This window comes from Dipodomys merriami, unplaced genomic scaffold (assembly GCF_024711535.1).
Source record: "Dipodomys merriami isolate MVZ:Mamm:240054 unplaced genomic scaffold, mDipMer1.0.p SCAF_2, whole genome shotgun sequence".
Classification (NCBI taxonomy): Eukaryota; Metazoa; Chordata; class Mammalia; order Rodentia; family Heteromyidae; genus Dipodomys; species Dipodomys merriami.
The window spans coordinates 11,552,362-11,576,325 of record NW_027203381.1 but is presented as its reverse complement, the minus strand read 5'-3'; the positions used below and the strand labels follow the sequence as shown (position 1 = coordinate 11,576,325).

The window sequence follows — 23,964 nt, the reverse complement described above, 5'->3', positions numbered from 1 at the left end:
TCAAAACAAAACAAACAAAAAGAGTCATTTTAAATAAAAAACAAAAGCAAAATCTGAGCAGAAATATTCTTGTCTAAGTACTTTGAATAAGAAACATTTCATAGCTTTATCCCAATAAAGATAATAAACAAAAAACTCAACAGCAACAACATTTGGGAAGAACAGAATAATCTGGAGTTACCACAATATATTATCTAAAAAGCCAAGTTTTTGACAACAAAATAGAAAGTATACTCTTAGTAAGAAAAAAATACAATTAGTAAAAACTGTTTCTCAATATTACTTGCTCTTCAAACCAAAGGTAATTGTAAGAAAATAATATTAAAGATTAATATGTTTCAGAAATATTAATGTAAAAATCCTTAACAAAACATTACCAAATTGAATCTAGTAACATATGAGAAAGATTATACCCCCGGTTTACTGGATTGATTCTAGGAATGCAAGGATGGTTTAATACCTAAAAGTTTATTGACATAATACATTATTACTAGAATAAAACACAAAACTGCATGCTTAGCTCTGTAGAGGCAAAAAAAGCATTGTAAAATCCAATAGCCATTCAGGATTAAACACTTCTCAACAATCTGGCAAAGTGCTAAATGCCTATCATCCAAGCTACTCAGGAAGCTGAAGTAGGAGGACCACAAGTTTGAGGTCAGCTTGGGAAACATAACAAGAATCTACCACAAAACAACAACAACAAAACCACAGATAATATTCTACTCAATAGTGAAAGACCAAATTATTATTTCTCTAGTTTCTGGAACAAAGTAACCATGTCCCCTCTTGCTACATTCATTCACTATTGTACAGGAGATTTTTGTCATGAAAAGGGGGGGGCGGAATTAAAGCTTCCAGATTGGAAAAAAGAAAAATGTCTTCATTCACATATAACATCACCCTTTACGTAGTAAATCCCCAGGAATGGAAAGACAAGACATTAGAACTAATAAATAAGGACAGAAAGTCAGATTCTTATGTAAATCAATATAAATATATAAATCAATTATATTTTTATATACTAGCATCTGTCACAATAATAATTAAGAAAACAATTTTATTTGCAATAGCATAAAAAATAGAAATAAATTTAACAATGAAGACTTGTGTACTAAAAACTATAAATATTGGGGGTTTTATTTGGGGTTTTTTTGTGCGAGTCCTGAGGCTGGCATTCGGCCTGGGTATTGTCCTTGAGCTTCTTTTGCTCAAGGTTAGCACTCTAGCACTTGAGCTACAGCTCCACTTCAGCTTTTTGGTGGTTCATTGGAAATAAGAGTCTCATAGGCTGGTTTCAAACCACAGTCCTCAGATCTAACTTCCTGAGTAGCCAGGATTACAGGTATGAGCCACCAGTGACTGACTTAAAAGCTATCAATATTGAAAAGATTAAATAAATGTTTATATATTAGAGTATCTTCATGGTGGTAAGTTTTCCTCAAATTGATCTAGTATTCAATACAATCTCTATCAAAATCCATCATGATTTTTGGTAGTATTGATGAAATGCAGTGGAATTAGCCAAATAATTATGAAAAAGAACAAAGTTCTAATACTACACTTGCAGTTATACTTATACTACCTTATTTTAAAAGGTATTACAAAGTAATAGTAACTAAGATAGTCTACTACTGGTGCTCTATCATATAGAGCTATCATCTATATAGGTACCAAGGTAATTTACAAGAAAAAGGATTGTCTTTTCAATAATTGGACATCAATATACAAAAGAAACCAAACAGAAACAAAAGACTGTACCTGGATCATGACCTCAAAATCCACTCAAAATAGATCATGAATATAAATACGTTTGAATGATAAAACTGCAAGAATTAAATACAGGAGATGGAAATATATGGATTACGTGTGTGTGTATGCCATCCTAACCTATATGTATATGTATATATGTATACGTATATATATTTCTGTTGCAGATATGGTGAGATCTGAATGTCAGAAAGATCACTTTGGCTGGGTGCCAGTGACTTACGTCTGTAAACTTAACAGTCAAAAGGCTAGGACCTGAAGATTAAGGCTCAAAGCCTGACTAATTAGGTAAGTCTTTGAGACTCCATCTCCAATTAATGAGAAAAAAGTAAAACTGGAGGTGTGGTTCAAGTGGTGCAGCACCAGCTGTGAGAAGCAAGAGAGCAGGGTTGCAAGTTCAAGGTTCTGGCATAATACATACATACATACATGCATACATATATACAGTGTGGTGTATGTGTGCATACCTGTATATAATGGGATATTATTCAGCCTTAAAAAGGAGGCTGCAACAAGGATGAACCTTTAATGCATTGTGCTAAGTGAAAAATATAGGCACAAAAGGTTAAATGTTCTACAACTTCATGTATGTGAGATACCTACTGTTATAAAATTCATAGAAAGAGGAAAGAGAATGATGGATGCCAAAACTGGGCAAAGGAGTGATGAAGAGCTACTGATTAATGGTAGTACACAGTTGCTGAGATGAGAAAAAAAAAAAGGTATTAGGAATGTGATGGTTATAGAACACTGTCAACTTAATGCCAGTGAATTATACACTTAAAATGGTAAATTTTGTTATTTATACTTTACCACAATGTAAAACTGATTTTTAAAGTTGGGCATGTGACAATGACCATGTGGCTATGTTTATAGAGCATATCGGCTCTCTGAGATCTAGGTACCACAGGGTAGGCAATACCATTTCTTACCCTAAACAATGCAAAATATTTTGGGAAACAAACTGAAGAGTGAGCACCTCCGGAAATCCCCTCCCAGGCAGCTAACCACAAAGGGAGGAAACACAACAGGGTGAAACCAAAAGTTTTCAGCCAAAGATCAAAGTATACATTATTGCATTTTGTATAGATTAGCACAGTGCAAATCTGCTCATCTATACCTAATCACAGGATTAAGGCACTTAAGCTTTCTGTGCTTTGGTCTTTGCTCCTTATTCTAAGGACAGTTTTGTTTTCAAATAAATGTCTTTTTGAAGCAAACAGTTTTGAAGCATTTGATTTAGGAGAAGCCACTTAAAACTTAATATTAAGTCACCAGCATTAGGACATACCCATTATAGAGCTCAGAGACAGATAACAATTAAACTGATTTACTGTTGTCAAACTGATGTTACAGATGACCGTGCAGCTGGGTATGGGTGGCTCATGCCTATAATCCTAGCTACTCAGAAAGCTGAGATTGGAGCATTGTGGTTCAAAGCCATCCCAGGCAGGAAAGTCTGTGAGACTCTTATCTCCAGTTAATCATCAAATAAAAAAGTTGGAAATGAAGCTATGACTCAAGTTTAGAGTTCTAGCTAACCCTGAGTACAAAAGCTTAGGGACAACACTCAAGCCCTGAGTTCAAGCCCTAGGACCAACACACATACACACACACACACACACACACACACACACACACACACACACACACACACACACACACACACACACACACACACACACACACACACACACACACACACACACACACACACACACAATGACCATGCATTAGAGATTTGAATAGCATACAATACAGAGCCAGATGCCAGTAGCTCAAGCCTGTAATCCTAGCTACTTGGAGGCTGAGATCTGAGAATGGTGGTTGGAAGCCAGCCTGGGAAAAAACATCTGTGATACTTTTATCTCCAATTAAGCACCCCAAAACTGTAAGTAGAGCTAATGGCTCATGTGGTAGAGCACTAGCTCAGGGACAGTGTCCAGATCCTCAGTTCAAGCCCAAGGACTGGCACAAAAATAAATAAATAATCAGTTAGCTAATTAAATAGGTAAATAAATGTATTAGATTGTGGTTAATAAGGAACTTGAGTAAATGCTAAGTTATAAATAAAAGTAATAAGGCATTGTGATGTCCATGATGGTGAGCCCTGTCATCTTTGCTACTCAGAGGAAAGGTCTGGGAGGATCATACTTAGAGGTCAGTCAAGCCAAATTCAGTGAAACTCCATTTCAATTGATAAGCTGAGCAAAGTGATAGGTGCCTGTCATCCCCAGCTACTCAACAGGGATAAACAGGAGCAAAATTGAAGACCCTATCTGAAAAATAGCTAAAGAAATAATGGGCTGGAAATGTGACTCAAGTGGCACAGGACTGCCTAGCAAGCATAAGGCCTTGGGAAACCCCAGGAATGAAAAAAATAAATGAGCACAGAGAGGAAGGGAAGTAACAAGAACTTGGCTAAATCCCTGAAATAAACATTGCATTCTAAGTCACAATTGTCTGGGCCTACGTTTTTTTCCTTGTCCACACGTTCCTGGAGGCTTGTACCCTGCTCTGTATTTTTTCTGTTTTATTCATACTACTTCTGGAATAATGTTGGCTATTCTATAAGACTTTCATTATGTCCACTCTATAGCCCCAAGCGTTTCCCTACCCCATAATCCTATGAGTCTGGTTATTAATCATAACAACCCAAGCCAAGTACCAGGCTCTATTGAACTGCTATTTGCAGTGGATCTTGGATCATCTGGACGTCACATGATAGTTAAGGGAGAAAGGCAAAGATGGGCCTTGGCTTTCCCCAGCCCAGTACCAGCTCTGTCTATACCTTCCTCTTGCTGCTCTTTCCCCTGAGACACCCCCCTCCCCAGGGCTGCTTAAGCAGTGTCTATACTTCTGAAGACTGTGTGCTCCACCCCTCTAAGCCTTGGGGGGATAAATATAGACATAAAGCAGGAAGTCATCTCTATGTGGCTGAGCACCATCTAAGAGAAGTTAGTGACCCAAGATGTTTTGAAACTGAAGCATGGAGGAGCCGCTCTCAATAGCATGGATCAAACCCACTGTGGGTCTGGCAAAACTACCTAGCATCAGACCCTTGCCCAGGTGTTCCTATTCAGTCTAAGTTCAGGCCTGAAAATATCTTTCTAACAAACTCTACCATGATGCTGACATGTGGTCTAGGGCCATTCTTTGAAAACCATTGTGGTAGAGATTAAAGAAGAGGAAGAAAAACTCCTCTACAATGCTGAGCTAGATGGACTAAGGTGTTCTTTTAGGGCTGACATTCTATGACGAGAGTTAAACACAAAAGTGACTAAACATGCAGTCACCCATTGTCATCTGGTGAGATTGTGTGCAGGTCCCCACTGTGGATATCAAATCCACCGATCGTCAAGTTCTTGTCACAAATCCAAAAACCTGTTGTACGAATTAATGTGGTGGTTACTCTGCTGAAAATCCCAACAGTGTCTCATTTCCATTAGAAAGAACACCTCAATTGTAACTCCTGCCTGCAGTGAAATGTGTCTCCCAAAGTAATTTATGTGTGAGTTTCTGCACGATTTCCTTCCAAAGTAATAAATTACATGTGACTCAAGACATTTCTTATCATAATGCCACTTGTATCGTAAAGCCTGGTATTAGTCTTGTCATAATACTCACACTCAAATAAATTTCCTTAAATAAACAGGATAAGATGGTGCTATCTCTGGGCATGCGTTGTATGTGTCAATGTCGTCTCTTGAAAGCATTACTCAACTCTCCTTTTCTACTGCTTGAAAACTTTCACTAGAAAATTAACAGCAAGTGGCTGAGAATGTGGCTTAATGGTAAAGTGCTTGACTAGCATGCATGAAGCCCTGGGTTCGATTCCTCAGTACCACATAAACTGAAAAAGCCAGAAGTGGCAGTGTGGCTCAAGTGGTAGAGTGCTAGCCTTGAGCAAAAGAAACTCAGGGACAGTGCCCAGGCCCTGAGTTCCAACCCCAAGACTAGCAAAAAAAAAGAAAATAAGAAAATTAACAGCAAGGATTCTCTACTACATGGTAACAAACCTCCTCCCCAAGGGGTATCTACTCTGAGACAACTTTTGGAATGAACAACTTTCAGAATACTGTCACCCAGATTGGGTAACTTTTCCACACTTACCAGTTTCTACACAGGAACCAACTGGGCCTGTGAATGAGACAGGGGGGACAGTGAATGATGGGAATGCTTGTCCCTTCACAAGCCCTTCAATCTATGCTTCAAAGTATTCAAGTCTGTAATGTGGGCTGGGAAGGTGGCTCAGTGGTAGAGCGCTTGCCTTGCATGCATGAGGCCCTGGGTTTGATTCCTCAGTACCACATAAGCAAAAAGAAAAAAGCCGGAAGAGGCGCTGTGGCTCAAGTGGTAGAGCGCTAGCCTTGAACTGAAGAGCTGAGGGACAGCGCCCAGGCCCAGAGTTCAGGCCCCACGACCGAATCCAAAAAAAAAAAAAAATGTACACATGTATATCATAGATAAAATACAGAAATTCTAGAGCAAAGACTGAAAAAATAAAAAAAAATGTTAGTAGGCCAGGCTTATGTGGCTTATGCCCATAATTGCAGCTACTTGGAAAACAAGAGCTTGGTAGGATTGTGGGTCAAGGCCAGCCCAGCTGAAAAGTAAGGAAGACTCCATCTCAAACAACAAAGCCTGACATGGTAACACATGGTTGTGATCCTAACTACATAAGAGGGTATAAATAGGAGGATCTTGCTGGGCGCCAGTGGCTCATGCCCATAATCCTAGCTACTAAGGATGCTGAGATCTAAAGATCACAGTTCAAATCCAACCTGGGCAGAAAAGTCCCCTTGAGACTCATCTCTAATTAACCACTCAAAAACCAGAAGTGTGGTATGGTGGCTCACGTGGTAGAGCACTAGCCTTGAACATAAAGAGGTTCAGGGACAGTGCCAAGGTCCTGAGCTCAAGCCCCACAAATGACAAAAGGGAAAAAAAAGGATCTTGGACTAAGACCAAATCAAAGCAAAAATGCAAGGCCCTGTTCAAAAAAAATAAATAACTAAAGTATAAAAGGGTTGGGAGTTGGGGATATGGGTCAAGTTGAGTATCTCTCTAGCAAACAGGAGGCCCTGAGTTCAAATCCTAGTATCACACACACACACAAAAAAGACAAACTGACAACAGGTCTAAGCAATAGGAAGTAAAGGCCCCAAGATTTGCCATTCTCTGTTATCTCTGAAGGAAGAATCCTTTTGTCTGTGACTTTATCACTTTAAAAAATGTGTCTGCAACTAGGAATCAGTGGCTCATGCCTAGATACTCAGGAGGCTGAGATCTAAGGATCAGGTTTGAAGCCAGCCCAGGCAAGAAAGTCCTTGAGACTCTTGTCTCCAATTAACTATCAAAATACCCAGAAGTTGGGGCTAGGAATTTAGCTCAGGGGAAGGGCACCCACCTGGCAAGCGCAAGGCCCTGGGTTCGGTCCTCAGCCCTGGAAAAAAAAAAAATACCCAGAAGTGGAGCTGTGGCTCAAGTGATAGAGTGCTAGCCTTTACTCTTTAGCAAAACATCTCTGGGACAGCACCCAAAGTCCTGAGTTCAAACCTCAGTAGCGGCACAAAAAAGAAAACAAAAAACAAAAGTGTCTGTAGTAGACGCTATGTGGAATGCAAACTATGTAACTTGTGAGTGAGGACAGGAGGGAAACTTAGGGAAAGCGAAGGAAGGGGTGACATTGTCCAAAAAGAAATACACTCATAATCCAGCACTGGTGGCTCACATTGGTAATCTTAGCTATTCAGGAGGCTGAGATCTGAGGAGCATGGTTCAGTAACAGCCCAGGCAGGGTCCATGAGACTTTTATCTCCAATTAACCACCAGAAAACAAGAAGTGGAACTATGACTCAAAGTGGTAGAGCGCTTGTCTTGAGCACAAAAGCTCAGGAACAGCACCCAGGCCCTGAGTTCAAGCCCCACAACCTGCCACCAACAACAAAAGAAACCAAAAGAAATGTACTTATTACTTGACTTATGAAATAGTAACCCCTCTATATAACACCTCAATAATAACAATAAAATTATGTTTTTTAAACAAATGTGTAGTTTGACAATCATTCCTGGAATGAGGGGAAGGCTGGTATTTGGAGCATGCCCAGTTGTGGGCAAGGACAGGTGGAGCTGTGGCAAGTTACTATCCAGCTGCCAGGACAGTAGATGGTTTCAGAGGAGGGGTGGTGGCAACAGCTGCTAGTCTTGAGATGGAGATAAATCCTGAAGTACCATTTTCTCTGGCTAGCCCACAGAACATTAGTTCTGGGAGTACACTTAGCAAAACAAGGCCCAGTAAGCACTTAAATCTGGAGAAACATTGTAAATCAGTCTTCCTTATCCACCAGTTCTTTACTCACAGATTCAACCAATGGGAAATTTTAAAAGAAGTAGCTTCTGGGGCTGGAGGAGGATGGTGTAGCTCAGGGGCAGAGGGCACATCTAGCAAGTACCAGGCCCTGGGCTCAATCCTCAGCACCAAACATATACCAGTACTAAACACCTTCAGACTTTTTTGGGGGAGTTGTGGGGGGAAGTCATGATTCCCTAAACTATACAGTATAATGAATGTATAAATAGCATTCACAGTGTAATAGCCATTAGAGGTGCCCTAGAGAGGATTTAGAGCATCCAGGAGGATGTGCATATGCAAATATGACAGCATTTTATGTAAATGACTTCGCCTCCAAGGACTATGCTGCTGGGAAGTGGGGGTGGAGCTGACCCTCTAAGGAAACCCAGGGATGAGTGCACTTAGGAAGTCTTAGCATACTTCCAAGTAGTCAAGGCTCTTAACGAATCCTGAATAACTTTAATATGGAGCTTACCAAATGGTGTACCTAGTACATCCTTATTTCAAGGCACTAATGCTTCCATGGCACACCTTGGGGATTTTTGTACTAGAGCCAGAGAGGTGTCTGGTGCTGCCAGATTGCTCTACTGCACACCTGGCTGACAAATTCTACCCATCCCTCCTGGTGTGCAGTCACTCATAGCTCTGTGCAGCTCATTTCCCTCCATTCAGTACATTCATTCCCTTTGCTGCCACAGCCCACCCCCTGCACATTTGGTCTTTCTTTGCCCTCACAAAGCCATCTCTTCAGGATCCAGCTCTAAACTGGCCTAGGAAGCCTTTGCTGAAGGGTTCATTCCTCCAAATGGTCAGCTATTTAAGCCCTGCTTTGCTGAATCCTGTTATTATCATGAAGAACACACAGATATATTTACACAATTCTTCTCTTGGGAATAATTTGTCATCCCTACCTTTCCAGCTTCCTCATTTAACTAGAGGATCAGGGCTGGGGATGTAGCTTAGTGGTAAAATGCTTTGGGTTGCATCTGCAGCAACACACACACACACACACACACACACACACACACACACACACACACACACAAATGCTTGTTTCACTTCCTCCTAAGTAAACAAGTTATGAATAAGGCATGCAAAAGCTTAAACAACATTCTTTAATGCCTAGTTATTTGTGTGACCTGACATTACCAGGACTGATAAAAGCACTCCAAATATTTCTTACAACTGTCCCTCCTTTCTATGTCCAAAATCTTGGCCCTTGGCCAAGATCTATACTATACTGTAATTCTTTTTTATTGTTATTTTGGTTTTGTAGAGTGTCTCACTATGTACTCCAGGTTGTCCTTGGTGCTTGATCCTCCTGTCTCAGCCTCCCAAGTGCTAGGATTATACTTTGTGCTATCCCCTCTGGCTGAGATATATCTTTCGGCTTGCCCCTCCTTACACTGCTTCCCAAGTGAGTTTTCAAAAACCCAGACATGAAGTAACTGTTCTCTTTAAGGTTTTTCCATTGTTCTCCCTCCCTCACTTAAGGCATGAGTTCTCAAACTCACACATTCACCAGCTTTAGCAGTTTTGACCTTGTCACTGTACTCTTGGATGTTTAATGGATCCCTTTAGCAAATTAATTTACCTCGTAAATTAAGACATAACAATGAAGATAAAACTATCCATGACATCTTTCCTTCCTGCTTGCTTGCTTGTTTGCTTCCTCTCTCTCTCTCTCTCTCTCTCTCTCTCTCTCTCTCTCTCTCTCTCTCTCTCTCTCTCTCGCTCGCTCGCTCACTCTCTCTTCTTTCTTTCCTTTTTCTTAAGTCAGTCACAGGGTTTGAACTCAGGGCCTGAGCACTGTCCTAGAGTTTTTTTTTTTTTTTTTTTTTGCTTAAGGCTAGTACTCTACCACTTTGAGCCCTTACTTCTGGCTTTCTGGTGGTTAACTGGAAATAAGCGTCTCATAGACTTTACTGCCTGGCCTGGTGATCCTCAAATTCTCCGATCTCAGCCTCCTGAGTAGCTAGGATTTTAGGCATAAGCCACCAGTGCCCAGCATCCATATATATAACCCAACGAGGGGTAGACAATCTCATGGTAGACACAGAATTAACAAGGTAACAACTCAGTCTTTGGTGTGACATAATCTGGTCTTTACCGTCAGATCATAATCTGATCTTTGATTTCAGTCTCTGTCCTGTTGTCGTCTGTAGCCTCAGCTCTATTGATCTAAGCATGAGTCTTCCACAGTATTGAGTTTTGTGCTTTTACCTTAGTCTTCTTTCTTCCCCAAGTCTCCAGGCATTGTTCCATCTCTCCAAGTGGCAGAAGCCTTCTCCTGGGGTCTTTACACTTCCTTTTTTCCATGAAGCCAGTACTCACCACTCACTTAAACAGGCACTGGATTCTGTCAACATAGCACTCAAAGAAGCCCAAGGAAAAACTAATAAAGACAATTGGTTCCAAGGAAAAACCAATAAAGACTGATGATATCCTGGGCTAGCTCTCTATCGGGTTGTCTTCTTCTCCCATTGTCTGAGCTAGCCTATCTCACAGATCTGAGAAATAGAAGCCAACTTGAAGAAAAGCCATGCAACTAATACTTATTACTGAATTCTGTTGGGGGGAGGAGAAGGTAGTTCAATGGATTTCCCTCAGCTGCTTTAGAAAAGGCTAACTTTGCATCTGTGAAGCAAAATTCATTTCAGCACTTCTGATGCAGTTATTATTTATCAGGTCTGTGGAATCTCCTCTGAAGTAGCTGTGAACCTTTCTGGTTCCTTCGTTAATCAGTGAGTTGAATAAAGTCATTGACAAGTGTTCATTGGGTATTTGTTGACTCATGATTTGACTGTCTTTAAAAAATTACTCTTTAGGGCCAGACATGGTGGTTCATGCCTGTAATCTCAACAACCCAGGAGGCAGAGATTAGGAGGATACTAGTTTGAGACCAGCCATAAGAAAAAAAAAAAGCTATCCAGAATCCAGTCTCAACAAACAAGCTAGGCATGGGAACACACACCTGTAATACTGATAGCACAGGAGACATACATAGGAAGATCATGGTCCAGGCTGGTCTGGGAAAAAAAAAGTTGAGATCCTATGTGAAAAATAACTATAACAGAAAAGTTGGGGTTAGGGGTGGGGGAGTAATGGCTCAAGAAGGAGAGTGTTTACTTAGCATGAGTTCAAATCCCAGTACCATCAAAACAAACAAAAACATTCTCTAGTAGTAACCTGGCACTGGAGTCTAGCACAAGGTAGGCAAGGTACCCAATGAAAATATGTTATTAATTAGGTAGATGAATTTAAACAAGTAGTCTTTGCCATGATTAGTATTAAGTACTGAGGTCTGGACTAGTGTGATAATTAGTGACCACTCCAGAGTTGAAATTCAAATGAAAAAAAAGTCCCCCAATCATTTAGGAAATGTAAGCAAGAATAGCTGCAGGGATGTGAGTAGTCTTGTATTGCAGGGTGGCCTAACTGGCCACACCCCAGGGCTGTCTGTATGGAATTCAGGAAAATGAAAAGCCATGTGACACATAACATCATGTAAACATTAATGTTTACAGATCCAAGGACTGTTTGCAGGTAAACTCCTGGATCAGGTCTTTTCAAACCTGTTCATCCATGAATTGTATCAGCATTTTTATTGGGCATCTACAACTAAGTTGTGTGAAAGACAAAAACAAACCTATGAGTCAGTTTCCACATCTGTGAGTGTTTTGAGGATGACATCAGCAGGGTTTTGAAGAATGAAACCACCAATTTCCTGCAGATTGTCTGGATTCAAAAAGATCCTTGATCATTTTCAACTAAAGAGAAAAAAACCTCCCAAGGATATTATCCACATAATGTGCATGAAATTGAAGGGACATTTAAAGACAGGTCTACACTCTCAATTTTTCTCCTATCTCTATGTAAAAAAAAAAATTGTTGAGATAGAAAGGAAGCTTTGTTATCTATTTTATTGTTCTCAAAAATGAATATAGCACTTTTGAGAGTGCTATGTTATTCACACATCACATATTATGTTGATCAATGGCAGACTGTCTATACAATTGTGTGTCCATAAGATTTTATCACCTAGTAATTTTACAGCCATCTCACTTTGTATTTACACTTTTGTGTTCATATAAAGAACAAAATGATCTAATAATTGTATTTCTCTGAGTGTATCTTTAAGCAATGAATGACTGTATGTTCACCTGCTTCTAGACATTATATCATTAGCTACTATTTGCTGATACTTTTTTTTTCTTTTGGTGGTACTGAGTTTTGAACTCAGGGGGTCTTGGGCTTGCTAGGCTGATGCTCTACTGCATTCCAGCTGTTTTTTCACTGGTTGTTTTTAAGGCAGGGTCTCACTTCAGGTCCAGGTATGCACCTAAGCCTTTCATCACAATCATGGGATCACAATCATGCACCACTACATCTACCTCCCTCTGTTGAAATGGAGTCTCCCAGGCTTTTCTGTCCAAGCTAGCCTCAAATCACAATCCACTCATTCTCAGCTTCCAGGTAGCTAGGATCATCAATATGAGGCACCAGTACCCAGATTTATCTTCTATCTTTCTACAGGCACAGAAATAGAAGCTCAGAGAAATTAAATAACTTACTTAAGGTGATACCACTAATAAGTGGCAACATCAAGATCCATATTCAGGGCTAACTTTAAAGGTCATGTTTTTTATATGTCCCAGAACAGAACTGAAAATCACCTCATAGAAATATTAACATTGGTTGGCAGAAGAAGTAGACAAATCCCAACATGTTATGTCAGTCCAGGGCAAAGGATGAGGGTGGTGGGGAGAACGAATGAGTAGGTTATAAAATAGCTAGGTAGAAAATAGAGTTGGGGGGCTGGGAAGGTGGCTCAGTGGTAGAGCACTCGTCTTGCATGCTCAAGGCCCTGGGTTCAATTGCTCAGCACCACATAAGCAAAAAGGAAAAAAAAAGCCGGAAGTGGCGCTGTAGCTCAAGTGGTAGAGTGCTAGCCTTGAGCTGAAGAGCTGAGGGACAGTGCCCAGGCCCAGAGTTCAGGCCCCATGACCGGACCCAAAAAAAAAAAAAAAAAAAAAATAGGGTTGGGAGTAGGTTGAAAGGAGGTAGGCACTCACCCTTGGAAGTAAGAGTAGCAAGAGGGAAGTCAATCCATTAATTCAGTGCCCAGCTAAGCTACATCAAGAAAGCATCAGATGAAACCAGTAAGGATATTCTCAAGGTAAATAACACAGACCTCCATTTTAACCCATTCTCAAATAAGTGGTAAGCAACATATAGCATCACATAGGCTTAGGGGATTAAAAAAAAAGTCTGGCCGGGCGCTGGTGGCTCACGCCTGTAATCCTAGCTACTCAGGAGGCTGAGATCTGAGGGTCGCGGTTCAAAGCCAGCCCAGGCAGGAGAGACAGTGAGACTCCTATCTCCAATAAACCACCAGAAAACCGGAAGTGGCGCTGTAGCTCAAGTGGTAGAGCGCTCGCCTTGAGCTGAAGAGCTGAGGGACAACGTTCAAGCCCCACGACCGACAAAAAAAAAAAAAAAGTCTGTTGAATATAAATGAAAAGGTAAGATTCCAATAATGACTAGGAGACTTAATTTCCATAATTAGCACACATAGGTAACAGACACTGCTCAAGGACAAAATAACAGGGTCACTAAATCTGATTGGGAAAGGCTGGCCAAGTTCAGCCAAGTGTGAAACCAGCATTTGTACTGGTAGTGTTTATTAACTACCCTGTGCCAGTCACTAAGTGTTCTTAGGTACATCAAAGCTTTTCATTCTGGTACAACTCTATATAAACTACATTTTGGTAGTTAAGTAACTTACTCAGATCATAAAAACTGAACCCAGAAGCACTTTCTGGATCCAAAGTTTGTGCTATCAGCCAGTAGACTGCATTCTGAACTCTGAACTTACACCAGAGAGAACAAGTTTTGACTGATTGTGCTATACGGTGCACCTACTTCACCAACCACCGTGAGAACCTGGGTGTCAAAATTATGGTAGCAGAAAATCCTGTTCTGGGGGGGTGTGAAAAATAAAAGGTACCTAATGGTGTCAGAAATTGGACCTTGAAGGTTTGCATCTTCAGGACTAGCAGCTTGCTTCTGTCCCACAAGTATATGGTTTTCCTCGGAATGAATGGCCTTAGATATAGGTAGGGCTGGATGAAACTGTTGAAGTGTATCTCGATCGCTTTGCTTCTTCTGACGCAAATGCTCATTCTGGAATGGGGAACCCGCATCCTCTCTACAATTACTGCACTAATTACGGAGATTGTGGGTAGAAGTCTGATCTAGAGGAAACCAGATGATTCCTGTTAAAAACAATCATTTGCAAGATTAATTAGACACAATACACGAAAGCTATTTGGTTTATCTGATGGTTTGGGGGGGGGGGAGGAGTTTGCCAGGGAGGAACCCAGGGCCTTGGGCATGCTAAGCCTCCACTCGATCCCAGAGTTTTGTATATCCTCAGCCCAACAGCTTAGTTTTCAAAATAGGTTTGTGTGTGCGCGCGCACGCGCCAGTAGTGGGACTTGAACTCGGGGCCTGGGTGACGGAGGTCCTTAGCTTTTCCCACTCCAGGATCTACCACTGCGCCTCGACTCCACTTCCTGCCTTGCTTCTGGGTTAACCGGATATTGGCGTCTTACAGACTTTGCAGCTTGGGATGGCTTCACCCCGGGATGGTCGGACGGCAGCCTCCCGGGGAGCTAGCATGGCAGGCCTGGGCACGGGCTGCCGGCTCTAACCGAGGATCTTTGTTTTTAAATCCAGGCAGAGAGCTGTCGCCGCTCCTGGGTGAGGATCTGCCTCTGCGGCACCGCCGAACACCCAGGCCTACCACGAGGAAGCGCCCGGGAGCCAGTGCGCGGGGGGCGGGGGGCGGCCCGGGAGCTGCGGGCTCCCGGGTCCAGAGTGAGGCTAGCCTCCTCCCACGACCCCGGGAAGCCCCGACGCCCCACCCGGGCGTCGTTGCTCCACCGCTTCCTCCAGCAGAGGAACCACCCGTCTCTTCCTGCCTCACAGGGTTTGAAGCGCGCGCCACGCCGGGCGGAGGTGGCGGTGGGGAGTTAGGCCGAAGACACCGCTACACGCATGCGCGCGCAGAGGCCTCACCTCCGGGCCTCGCCCCCGACATCCCTCTCCGTAGGCCCCGCCCCCTCCTAGGCCACACCCCCAGGCCCCGCCCCTCGGCGCGGCGGGGCCGGCCGCTGCTCGGGTAAACCTGTCTCACCGGCGGGGAGCTTCCTCCTGGGAGGGCCGCCGAGTTTTCCTTCCGCCCCTGCTGCTCGGAGCTCCGCGAGGGGCGAGCGGAAGGGGCGCGGGAGCCCGGGCCCGCGGGAGTCGGGGTCATCGGCGCGAGCCATGTCTCTGTGGGGGGAGCCGCCGCAGGCCTCGTCGCCCCCGGCTTCACAGCCGCCCCTGGCAGGCGTCTCGGCGCCGCCTCCCGCCTGGCCGGCGGGTACGACCCTCAACCGTCTGCGGGAGCCCCTGCTGCGGAGGCTCAGCGAGAGCCTGGACCGGGCACCCGAGGGCCGGGGCTGGAGGCGACTGGCCGAGCTGGCGGGCAATCGGGGGCGACTCCGGCTCAGGTGAGCCCGGCCCGGGCGCGGGCTCGACGGGGCGGGCGCGCGGGACTGATGGGGCGGCGGGCGGGACGGGGGGGGGGGGGCGCGGGACTGGACGCGGGACCCGGGGGCCACTGGAAGAAGAGGAGGGACCGTGCCAGGAAGACTCCGAACCCAGCCGAGACCCGGGAAGGCAGGGGGTGCCAGCTGGGACCCCGCGATTGGGAGGCAGAGGCTGGAACGGTCCACACACCCTCCATCCCTGGCGCGAGGATGACCTGGGAGCGCAGCGAGTTGAGGACGGGACAGTAATTTCGGGAGATTAAAAATGCCAGCCCAGGGACGTGGACCCAAGCCAGGCCCTCCCAGGGAGCCCATGAAGAGGAGGGACGGGAAGGGGAGGATGGATGGGCCCCCTGCAGAGATTTAGGATGGAGTTTGAGCTGAGAGAAGGAAAGAGGGAAAGACTGACTCTGAACTCGCTGTTCTCCATCAGAGCAATTCACCAAGGTCTCCTTCACTTTCCAACGAACAGTAAACTCTTAACACTTTTCCATATGAGAGAAGAACGGGAAGGTTAGGCACAGCTGTTAGCCATTCTTGCAATCTGGGGTCTTAATACTTCTTCACACTCTTAAGAATTATTGAAGGGCTGGGATGTCGCTCAGTGGCAGAGCACTTGGAGCACTTGCCTAGCAAGTGCAACGTCCCAGTACCAAAAGAGAAAAAACAAACAAAATACGGTTAAAAAAAATTACTGAACATGACAGAACTTTTGTATGGGTGATAATTATACACATAATGTGTACTGATACTACTTGAATTAAAACTAAGAATTTATAAAATAGTAATTGATCTTAAAAGAACCATTCTAACACAGTAACAGAATGATATTTTTGCAGGAAAAAAAAATAATGCTTTGCAGAAATAATTAGGAAAGTGTCACTAGCTTACAATTTGAAAAGCTCTTTTTGTTGTTGTTTGTTCTGTTGAGACAGAGCCCTACTCTGTAGGTTAGTCAGGCTGGGCTGCAAGTCCTGACCACTTGTTTCTCCTTTCTTGGGATTGCAGACATGTGCCACCACACCTGACTTGAAAGTCTTATGTTTTGGCTTAATTGAAGAGTTTGATTCTTTTTATATGTATCTCTATTCCATCTGGTGTAGTCTCACAGGTCACAAATTTCCACTAATTACACCTCTGAGAGAATGGATTAAAAAGTAGGAAAGTTTTTTTAAAAAATAAAGTAAGAAGGAAAGTAAATAGGCAAAAAACCTTTAACCTTGTGGTTAAGCCCTTCTAAGTGTCCTACAAGAACTACTACTTCATAGCATTGTTGTGATTTCAGCCTGCTTTTGAACTACAGAGCAGGTTTTCAACTTCTCAAATGACTCAGCTTTGTCTTTTTATTATAATTAGTTGTATACATGTGTATATATATTCCTTAAGAGCCGGTGCCATTTCTTATTTTGTGCATAGAACTCAGTACTTGTTGAATTGACAGTGGAGTTATTCATCTGGAACTTCTTGCTATCTAGAAGTTCCAGAAGACTAAAACTTTAATATGTCCACTCCTCTTCATAAGGGCTTCTGGGAATGGACTGGTACTTCGGTACATTGACAATAAAATTAAGTGGCATGCTGTACAGGAATCATAATAATAGAGCTGTAGCATACACTGAGCACATAATATAAGACAATGTATTGCTTATTGGAACCCTCCCAACTGTCCTGCATTTGAGGTTAAAGCTAAGAGTAATGATTTGAACTTATTGCTCATATAGAGGCTCAGGTGTCTCCCTAGCACTTGGAGACAAAGGCAGGAGGATTTTAGGGCCAGCCTGAATAGTGACATACTGTCAATAAATAAATAAATAAATAAATAAATAAATAAATAAGCAAGCAAGTAGTGTTGGCTTTAGTGGCTCTTTCCTATAATCCCAGTTATTTGGGAAACAGTGATTGGGAGGATTGAGGTTGTTGAATGCCTGAGGTCTCAAGTTATTGAGACCTCATATCAGTAAGTTGGCTGACTACAAGCAACTCATCTGTACTCTCAGTTAAACAGGAGGTTGAACGTAGAAGAATCTTGGTCTGAAGCAACTCCAGGGAAAAAAGAAAAGGCGAGAGAAAGATCCTATCTGAAAAAATCACTATGCTTTGCAAAAAAGAGGGCTGGGGCGTGACTCAAGTGGTAGACCATTTGTCTAGCAGTCTGAATTCAAAACTTTGTACTATCAGGAAAGGAAAAAAAAAAGTAGTAAGCCAGGTACTGATGGCTCACACCTGTAATCTTAGCTACTTAGGAGGCTGAGATCAGAGGATTGCAGTTCAAAGTCAGCAGGGCTGGAAAGTCCATGCAACTCTTATCTCCAGTTAACCAGAAAAATCTGGAAATGGAGCTGTAGGTCAAGTGATAGAGCACTAGCCTTGAGCACAAAAGCTCAGAGACAGAACCAGGGCCCAGGACCAGAACACACACACACACACACACACACACACACACACACACACACACACACACACACACACACACACACACACACACACACACACACACACACACACACACACACACACACACACACACACACACACACACACACACACACACACACACACACACACACACACACACACACACACACACACACACACACACGATAAACTAGTGAAGTCATTCAAGCAGACAGAGTACAAAATAAATACTCGGGAAATATATTTAGGTTTTAAGTATGTAAAGAAAGGAAGGTTCTGAGCTTTCTGGGGAAAAGCTGGTAGTAAGCAGTGCTACTTGGTGATAAAGTGTCAGTAAGGCTCTGCCAGGAAGAAGCATGGCTGTTGGACTCCAAAAGGAATATATGTTTCTTCCCCAACTTTCAGTTAAGTTCAGCTAAATGGGCTGCAGAATGATGGTGCCTTTGATCAGGGAACCCAGGGAAAGTTTTGAAGCCACTTTTCTGTGGAGGACAACTGCCTGTCCTAATGTGGCCCACACCAAAATCCATGCCTCTGGAATCTGAGCACTCAGGGAGGTCTGACAAGATACAGGGGAGTTTCACCACTCTGCCAGGATGTAGTTAGTTTCACATTGGGAATAGTATCAAGCTCATACCTAATGAGATCAGAAGAATTAAATAATCTGAGAACCTTTTGACCACCAAAGTAGAAGGAGTCAACTAGACTCTAAAAACAGAAAGCTTTACAAAATGATTTCATACTGATGGCAGAATGACATCTGTGACTGTAAAAGACTACAAAAGTGGTTTTCTCTCATCAGATATAGGAATTGAAGCTTAAGAGTCTAGTCCAAGTGGATAACAGATTCAGGGGGTGTAAAGTCCTTTGGTCTACTTACTGGATAGTAGTATTCAAGTTCATGGTCCCAATTCTGCAGAATTTTGTGTCTTCAGTTTCTTTTTGTTCTCATTACTTTTCCCCCCTTACTCTTTATATATTTCCTCAAACTAGGTAAGAACTGTCCGAACTGTCCACTGGGGATACATTTTTTCAGATGGTTATTGATGATTCAGAATGAATCCTTTCATGTGGTTAGTTTGTTAGAACCACTACCAATAGGTACAACTCCAGTCTAGATTCATTGTAAACTATTGGACACCACTGCTGTTAGTTTAGATAAGCACAGATTTTCTGTGTCTTGCCCAATCTGTGTAATTTCTGTCATGTCTGGATCATCAAAGCTCCAAGGATGTTAGAGCTTTCTGGGTTAGCTACCTGCCTGAGTTCTCTAAGCAAGGTGCTTAGAAGTGGGACTGTGGAATATGAACAACAACAACAAAAACCAATAATTTCATGTCTGCTGTATAGAAGGTGCTGTTTTTAGCTGGAGAAATCCTGTCCTCTAACAGCTGAAAGTAGGAATGAGAATACATGCTAAAAATCTCAAAGGGTGAACAAATGAAGCAGTGGTACTCACTATATACTATGTTGAAAATTAACTATACATCTTGTAGATGGGGACAGGATGGAGACACAGGCAGAGAGTGAGGGAAAAAGAAATGTACTCATTGTGCAAAAAGAAATGTACTCATTACCTGACTTACGTAACTGTAACCTCACTCCCCATCACCTTGATAATAGCATTTTTTTTCTTAAAAATTCTGTAACAGAACATTCTGTCCTTATCTCCATCTCCTCTGTCTCTGAGTTTTGGAGTGCTTAGGCTTTGGTATCTCTTGATCTCTTCTTGGTGTTTTGCTTCAGTCTCCTGGCTTTACAGACACTTAGGTTAGATACTCCCCGTATTTCTTCTTGAACTCCAGAGTATGGGTAGATGTTTGTGTATCAGCTCCTCTTGATTATAATATTTGTAGTTGCCCTCTGTATCTGTTTGGACATTACCTGCCCTGTGCTTTCTGTTAGTTTTCTCCAAAACACTTGGACAGGTGTGTGATATTCATCTCTCCTCTAAAATGAAAAATTCAGGAGACTTTTTCCCACTCCTGGATCCTTAAATACATGTTAGGAAAAATCCATACTTTAGATGATTAATAAATGGATTAAATTAATGAGTAAAGATTACAGAGAGTATGCTCTAGAGGAGAAACAAAACCTAGAAGTCCTGTGGTTTGTGCCCAAAAGGCATAGAATATGTTCCATTTGATTATGTATTTCTAAAAGTACACATAAAAATACATTTTTAAAAGCAGAATCCTTTTACTTCAGTAATAAAGTGGATTTTTTAAAATTCCAAATTAGAATTTACAGGAGCCTCTTCAAAGAATAGTCTTACAGGAATGTTGCCTACAAAAAGGATAGCTGAGTATGTATGTACATCACCTTAGCTGAAAGGCTGTGCCTTGTAGAAAATTAGTAAGATGAAAGGGAGATGCAGTACCTTGCTCTCCTGTATGCCTCTTGAGTTGGAAAAAGAAATCTATTTAATTTGATCTTCAGTTAAAAGAACAGTAAAATTGGTTTTTCATTTCTCTGCATCAAGCAAAACATCAGTTATCACTTGGTTGCATTTGATGAGATGGCTTAATTTCATGTATCAAAACCTGGTAAACTTCTGAATTATAAAGTATATTCTGAATTATAAAGTATATATAGCACTTTTTATTTATAAATTTCATTTGCTAATTACTTGAAAATTTGAAATATTAAAATTACTTCTGATATGTGATTTTTAACTTGAGCATTTTTTCAGTTGCTAAATCTGTAAGGTTGACTTTTTTCTAGTGTCCTTTTTTTTTTCTTTGTACTGGTCCACGGGCTTGAACTTGGAACCTGGGCCCTGAGCTTATTTGCGCAATGCCAGCACTTTGCCACTTAAGCCACAGCTCCATTTCCAGCTTTTTTGGTAGCTAACTGGAGATCAGAGTCTCATGGACAGTCCTACTCGGGCTAGCTTCAAACCACCATCCTCAGCTTCCTGAATAGCTAGGATTACAGGAATGAGCCACCGGTGCCAGCTTCTTCCGTCACTTTTGAGAAATTTACTTTTTCCCCTCCACTCAGAGAACTGGCATGCATACGCGAGTGCACGCACACATTTGTTTGTGTGTGTGTGTGTGTGTGTGTGTGTTCCTGTGTCATGATTTAAGATATTTTGACTCTCGATGAATTGCATGATATTATATTCCTTTTAGAGACAACAGAATCTAGCATTCTAGCACCTTCATTTTTGGTCATCTTTTCTTCCTCTTCAAGAGTAAAGAAATGTTTCTTTCTCTTCTTTATTTTCAAACTGAAAGCCAAAGTCTTGATCAGTACCAAGACTGAATTTCTCTCACATCCTGTTTCAAGGTGTTGCTTCCATTGGGAGCTGAATGGGAGAAGTGAGTAAAAAGGAAGATGCAGGAGGAGGAGGAAAGTGCACTAGCATTCATAATGTAAATAGCTTCACACCAGTCCGCCAAGCTGTGGATTTTTCCCTATGAAACCTACAGTGAACCAAATAACACAGAAGTCTTATCGTTCTAAGTGTGTTGTTGACTTGAATTAAATCTGTCATTTTCAGTTGTCTGGATCTGGAGCAGTGTTCTCTTAAGGTACTGGAGCCTGAGGGAAGCCCCAGCCTATGCTTACTGAAACTAATGGGTGAAAAAGGATGTACCGTCGCAGAACTGAGTGACTTCCTGCAGGCTATGGAACACACTGAAGTTCTTCAGCTTCTCAATCCTCCAGGTAGGTGTTTTCCCTCAGGAACAGTCTCCAAAAGTTCATGGAGTCAGATTTAGAGACAAGTGTTTCTTTTGACCAGGTAAATTGTGTTCAATATATTTTTGGAAAATATAAATGTGTGGAGCCACTTCACAGGAGGATTCACAAAGTTCTTACTTTGTGTGAAGTCAGGTGATTTTTCTACTGCCCTATAGAGAGAGATTTGGTTAGGAGTAGTAAGGTGAGTTCTGTCAAAAATTAACCAGTGCCGGGGCTGGGAAGGTGGCTCAGTGCTAGAGTGCTTGCCTTGCATGCATGAGGCCCTGGGTTCGATTCCCCAGCACCACATAAGCAATAAGAAAAAAGCCGGAAGTGACGCTATGGCTCAAGTGGTAGAGCGCTAGCCTTGAGCTGAAGAGCTGAGGGACAGCGCCCAGGCCCAGAGTTCAGGCCCCATGACCGGACCCAAAAAAAAAAAAAATTAACCAGTGTCTTCATAGGACAGGATTTTCAGGTCCAAATGCATGAAGGGGAAACTAGATTTATTCTAACTAGAGGAGGAACTTCAGTTTTACTTTTCTGTATTCCATTCCAGTTCCTATAGAACAAATAGCAAGAAGTAATTCTAAGATATATACTTCGAAGTTTCTATTGTAATGATTGACTAATTTTGGCAGTACTAGAGTTTCAGCTCAGGGCTTTACCCCTGCTAGGTGAGGACATATTTAAGCCATACATGTGTCATATGTCTAACCCTTTCTGCTCTGGTTGTTTTCTTGTTTTTTGTTTTTTTTTGTTTTTTGGTCTTTGGTTTTTTTTTGGTCCGGTCGTGGGGCCTGAACTCTGGGCCTGGACGTTGTCCCTCAGCTCTTCAGCTCAAGGCTAGTGCTCTACCACTTGGGCCACAGCGCCACTTCCGGCTTTTTTCTTTTTGCTTATGTCGTGCTGAGAATCGAACCCAGGGACCCATGCATGCAAGACAAGCACTATACCACTGAGCCACCTTCTCAGCCCCTCTGCTTTGGTTGTTTTTGAGATAGGGTTTAGCTTTTGTCCAGGCAAGCCTGGACTGTAATCTTAGAATGTTAAAATATTTATTACTTGCTGATTTTTATGAAATCAAATTCATTATATGGCCCAGGCATCCAACATTGTGTTTCTGGGTGAGGAGTGTTTAGTCTTGGGTAATGTAGGAGGAGAGAATGTGATGTGAGAGACTAGATTTAGCCACAATAGAAGCAAATGTAAATTGACTTGGAAAAGGAACAGTGTGGACATACATTAGTTGTGTAATTAGGGAGGTGGTTGAAGAAAGAGGTGTAGATTCTATTCAGTGAGAGCTTAGAAAAGTTCAGAGCAACTGAGAGGAAACATTGTAGATGGAAGTAGAGGCACTTTAGAATACTCAGTAAATTTGTTCTAGAAAAACTGTTTGTAAACTATACTAATATTTAAATAGATTATAAGCAAGAAGAACTTACAGGGAACCTGTGATTAATCCTTTTGTCAAGTCAATAAACATTCCAATTGTAAACTTTAGATTCTGAATTTTGTTTTATTGCTCATTATCAGTATTTGAGTGCACAATCCTTAATTCCATCATACCTAGTCACATTCTCCAAGGCTTATAGGAAATCGTGTTATATCTCTTGAATCTTTGTAGATCTTATCTGAAAATCTGCTTGTTTGCCAGGAAGTTATGCATTCACCATTTAAAATGGAACTTTCATTTGTATACCTATGTATACTGTACCAGATTCTTTTCTTATCTTTGTTTAACATTCTCAATAGTGAACACTTCATAAAGTGCTTAGGGGTTGACCATGGCTCCCATGATACAAGACTATATAGGAAGAAGAAAAATGTGTGTTAACCACATGAGAAGCATTGTAACTTCTTTTCTTTACTACTTACCAGGAATGATTTCCAAATCAGATTGTACCTTTCAATTCTTAGTGTTTAAAACAGTAAGTATACAGATGTAGATGTAGATGTACATATACATACAGAGACAGATATAGACCAATAACTACCAAGGTTGTTGGTTATAGGACCCATTTGTAAATAGGGAGTTGAAATCTAAAATGTAAAAGTATAAAAATTACTTAATCTGTTGTAATCCCAACTACTCAGGCAGGAAGATCTTGAGTTCCAGGCCAGCCCACACAAAAGTAACAG

The 23,964-nt window shown here is 42.0% G+C and overlaps 1 protein-coding gene across 3 annotated transcripts in view; it reads left to right on the top strand.

Moving 5' to 3' along the window:
- Window positions 1–15,312: 15,312 nt before the first annotated feature.
- Malt1 (MALT1 paracaspase) overlaps window positions 15,313–23,964 on the top strand; it is a 53,268-nt gene continuing 44,616 nt past the window's right edge. For 2 of the 3 annotated variants that reach the window (XM_070029043.1, XM_070029042.1), the window contains exons 1-2: window positions 15,319–15,684; window positions 21,644–21,810. In XM_070029043.1, the coding sequence (XP_069885144.1) occupies window positions 15,458–15,684; window positions 21,644–21,810 (394 nt within the window). In that variant the 5' untranslated portion in view covers window positions 15,319–15,457. Of the gene's footprint in view, window positions 15,685–21,643; window positions 21,811–23,964 lie in introns of all 3 variants that reach the window. The other variant, XM_070029044.1, reaches the window with a different exon arrangement.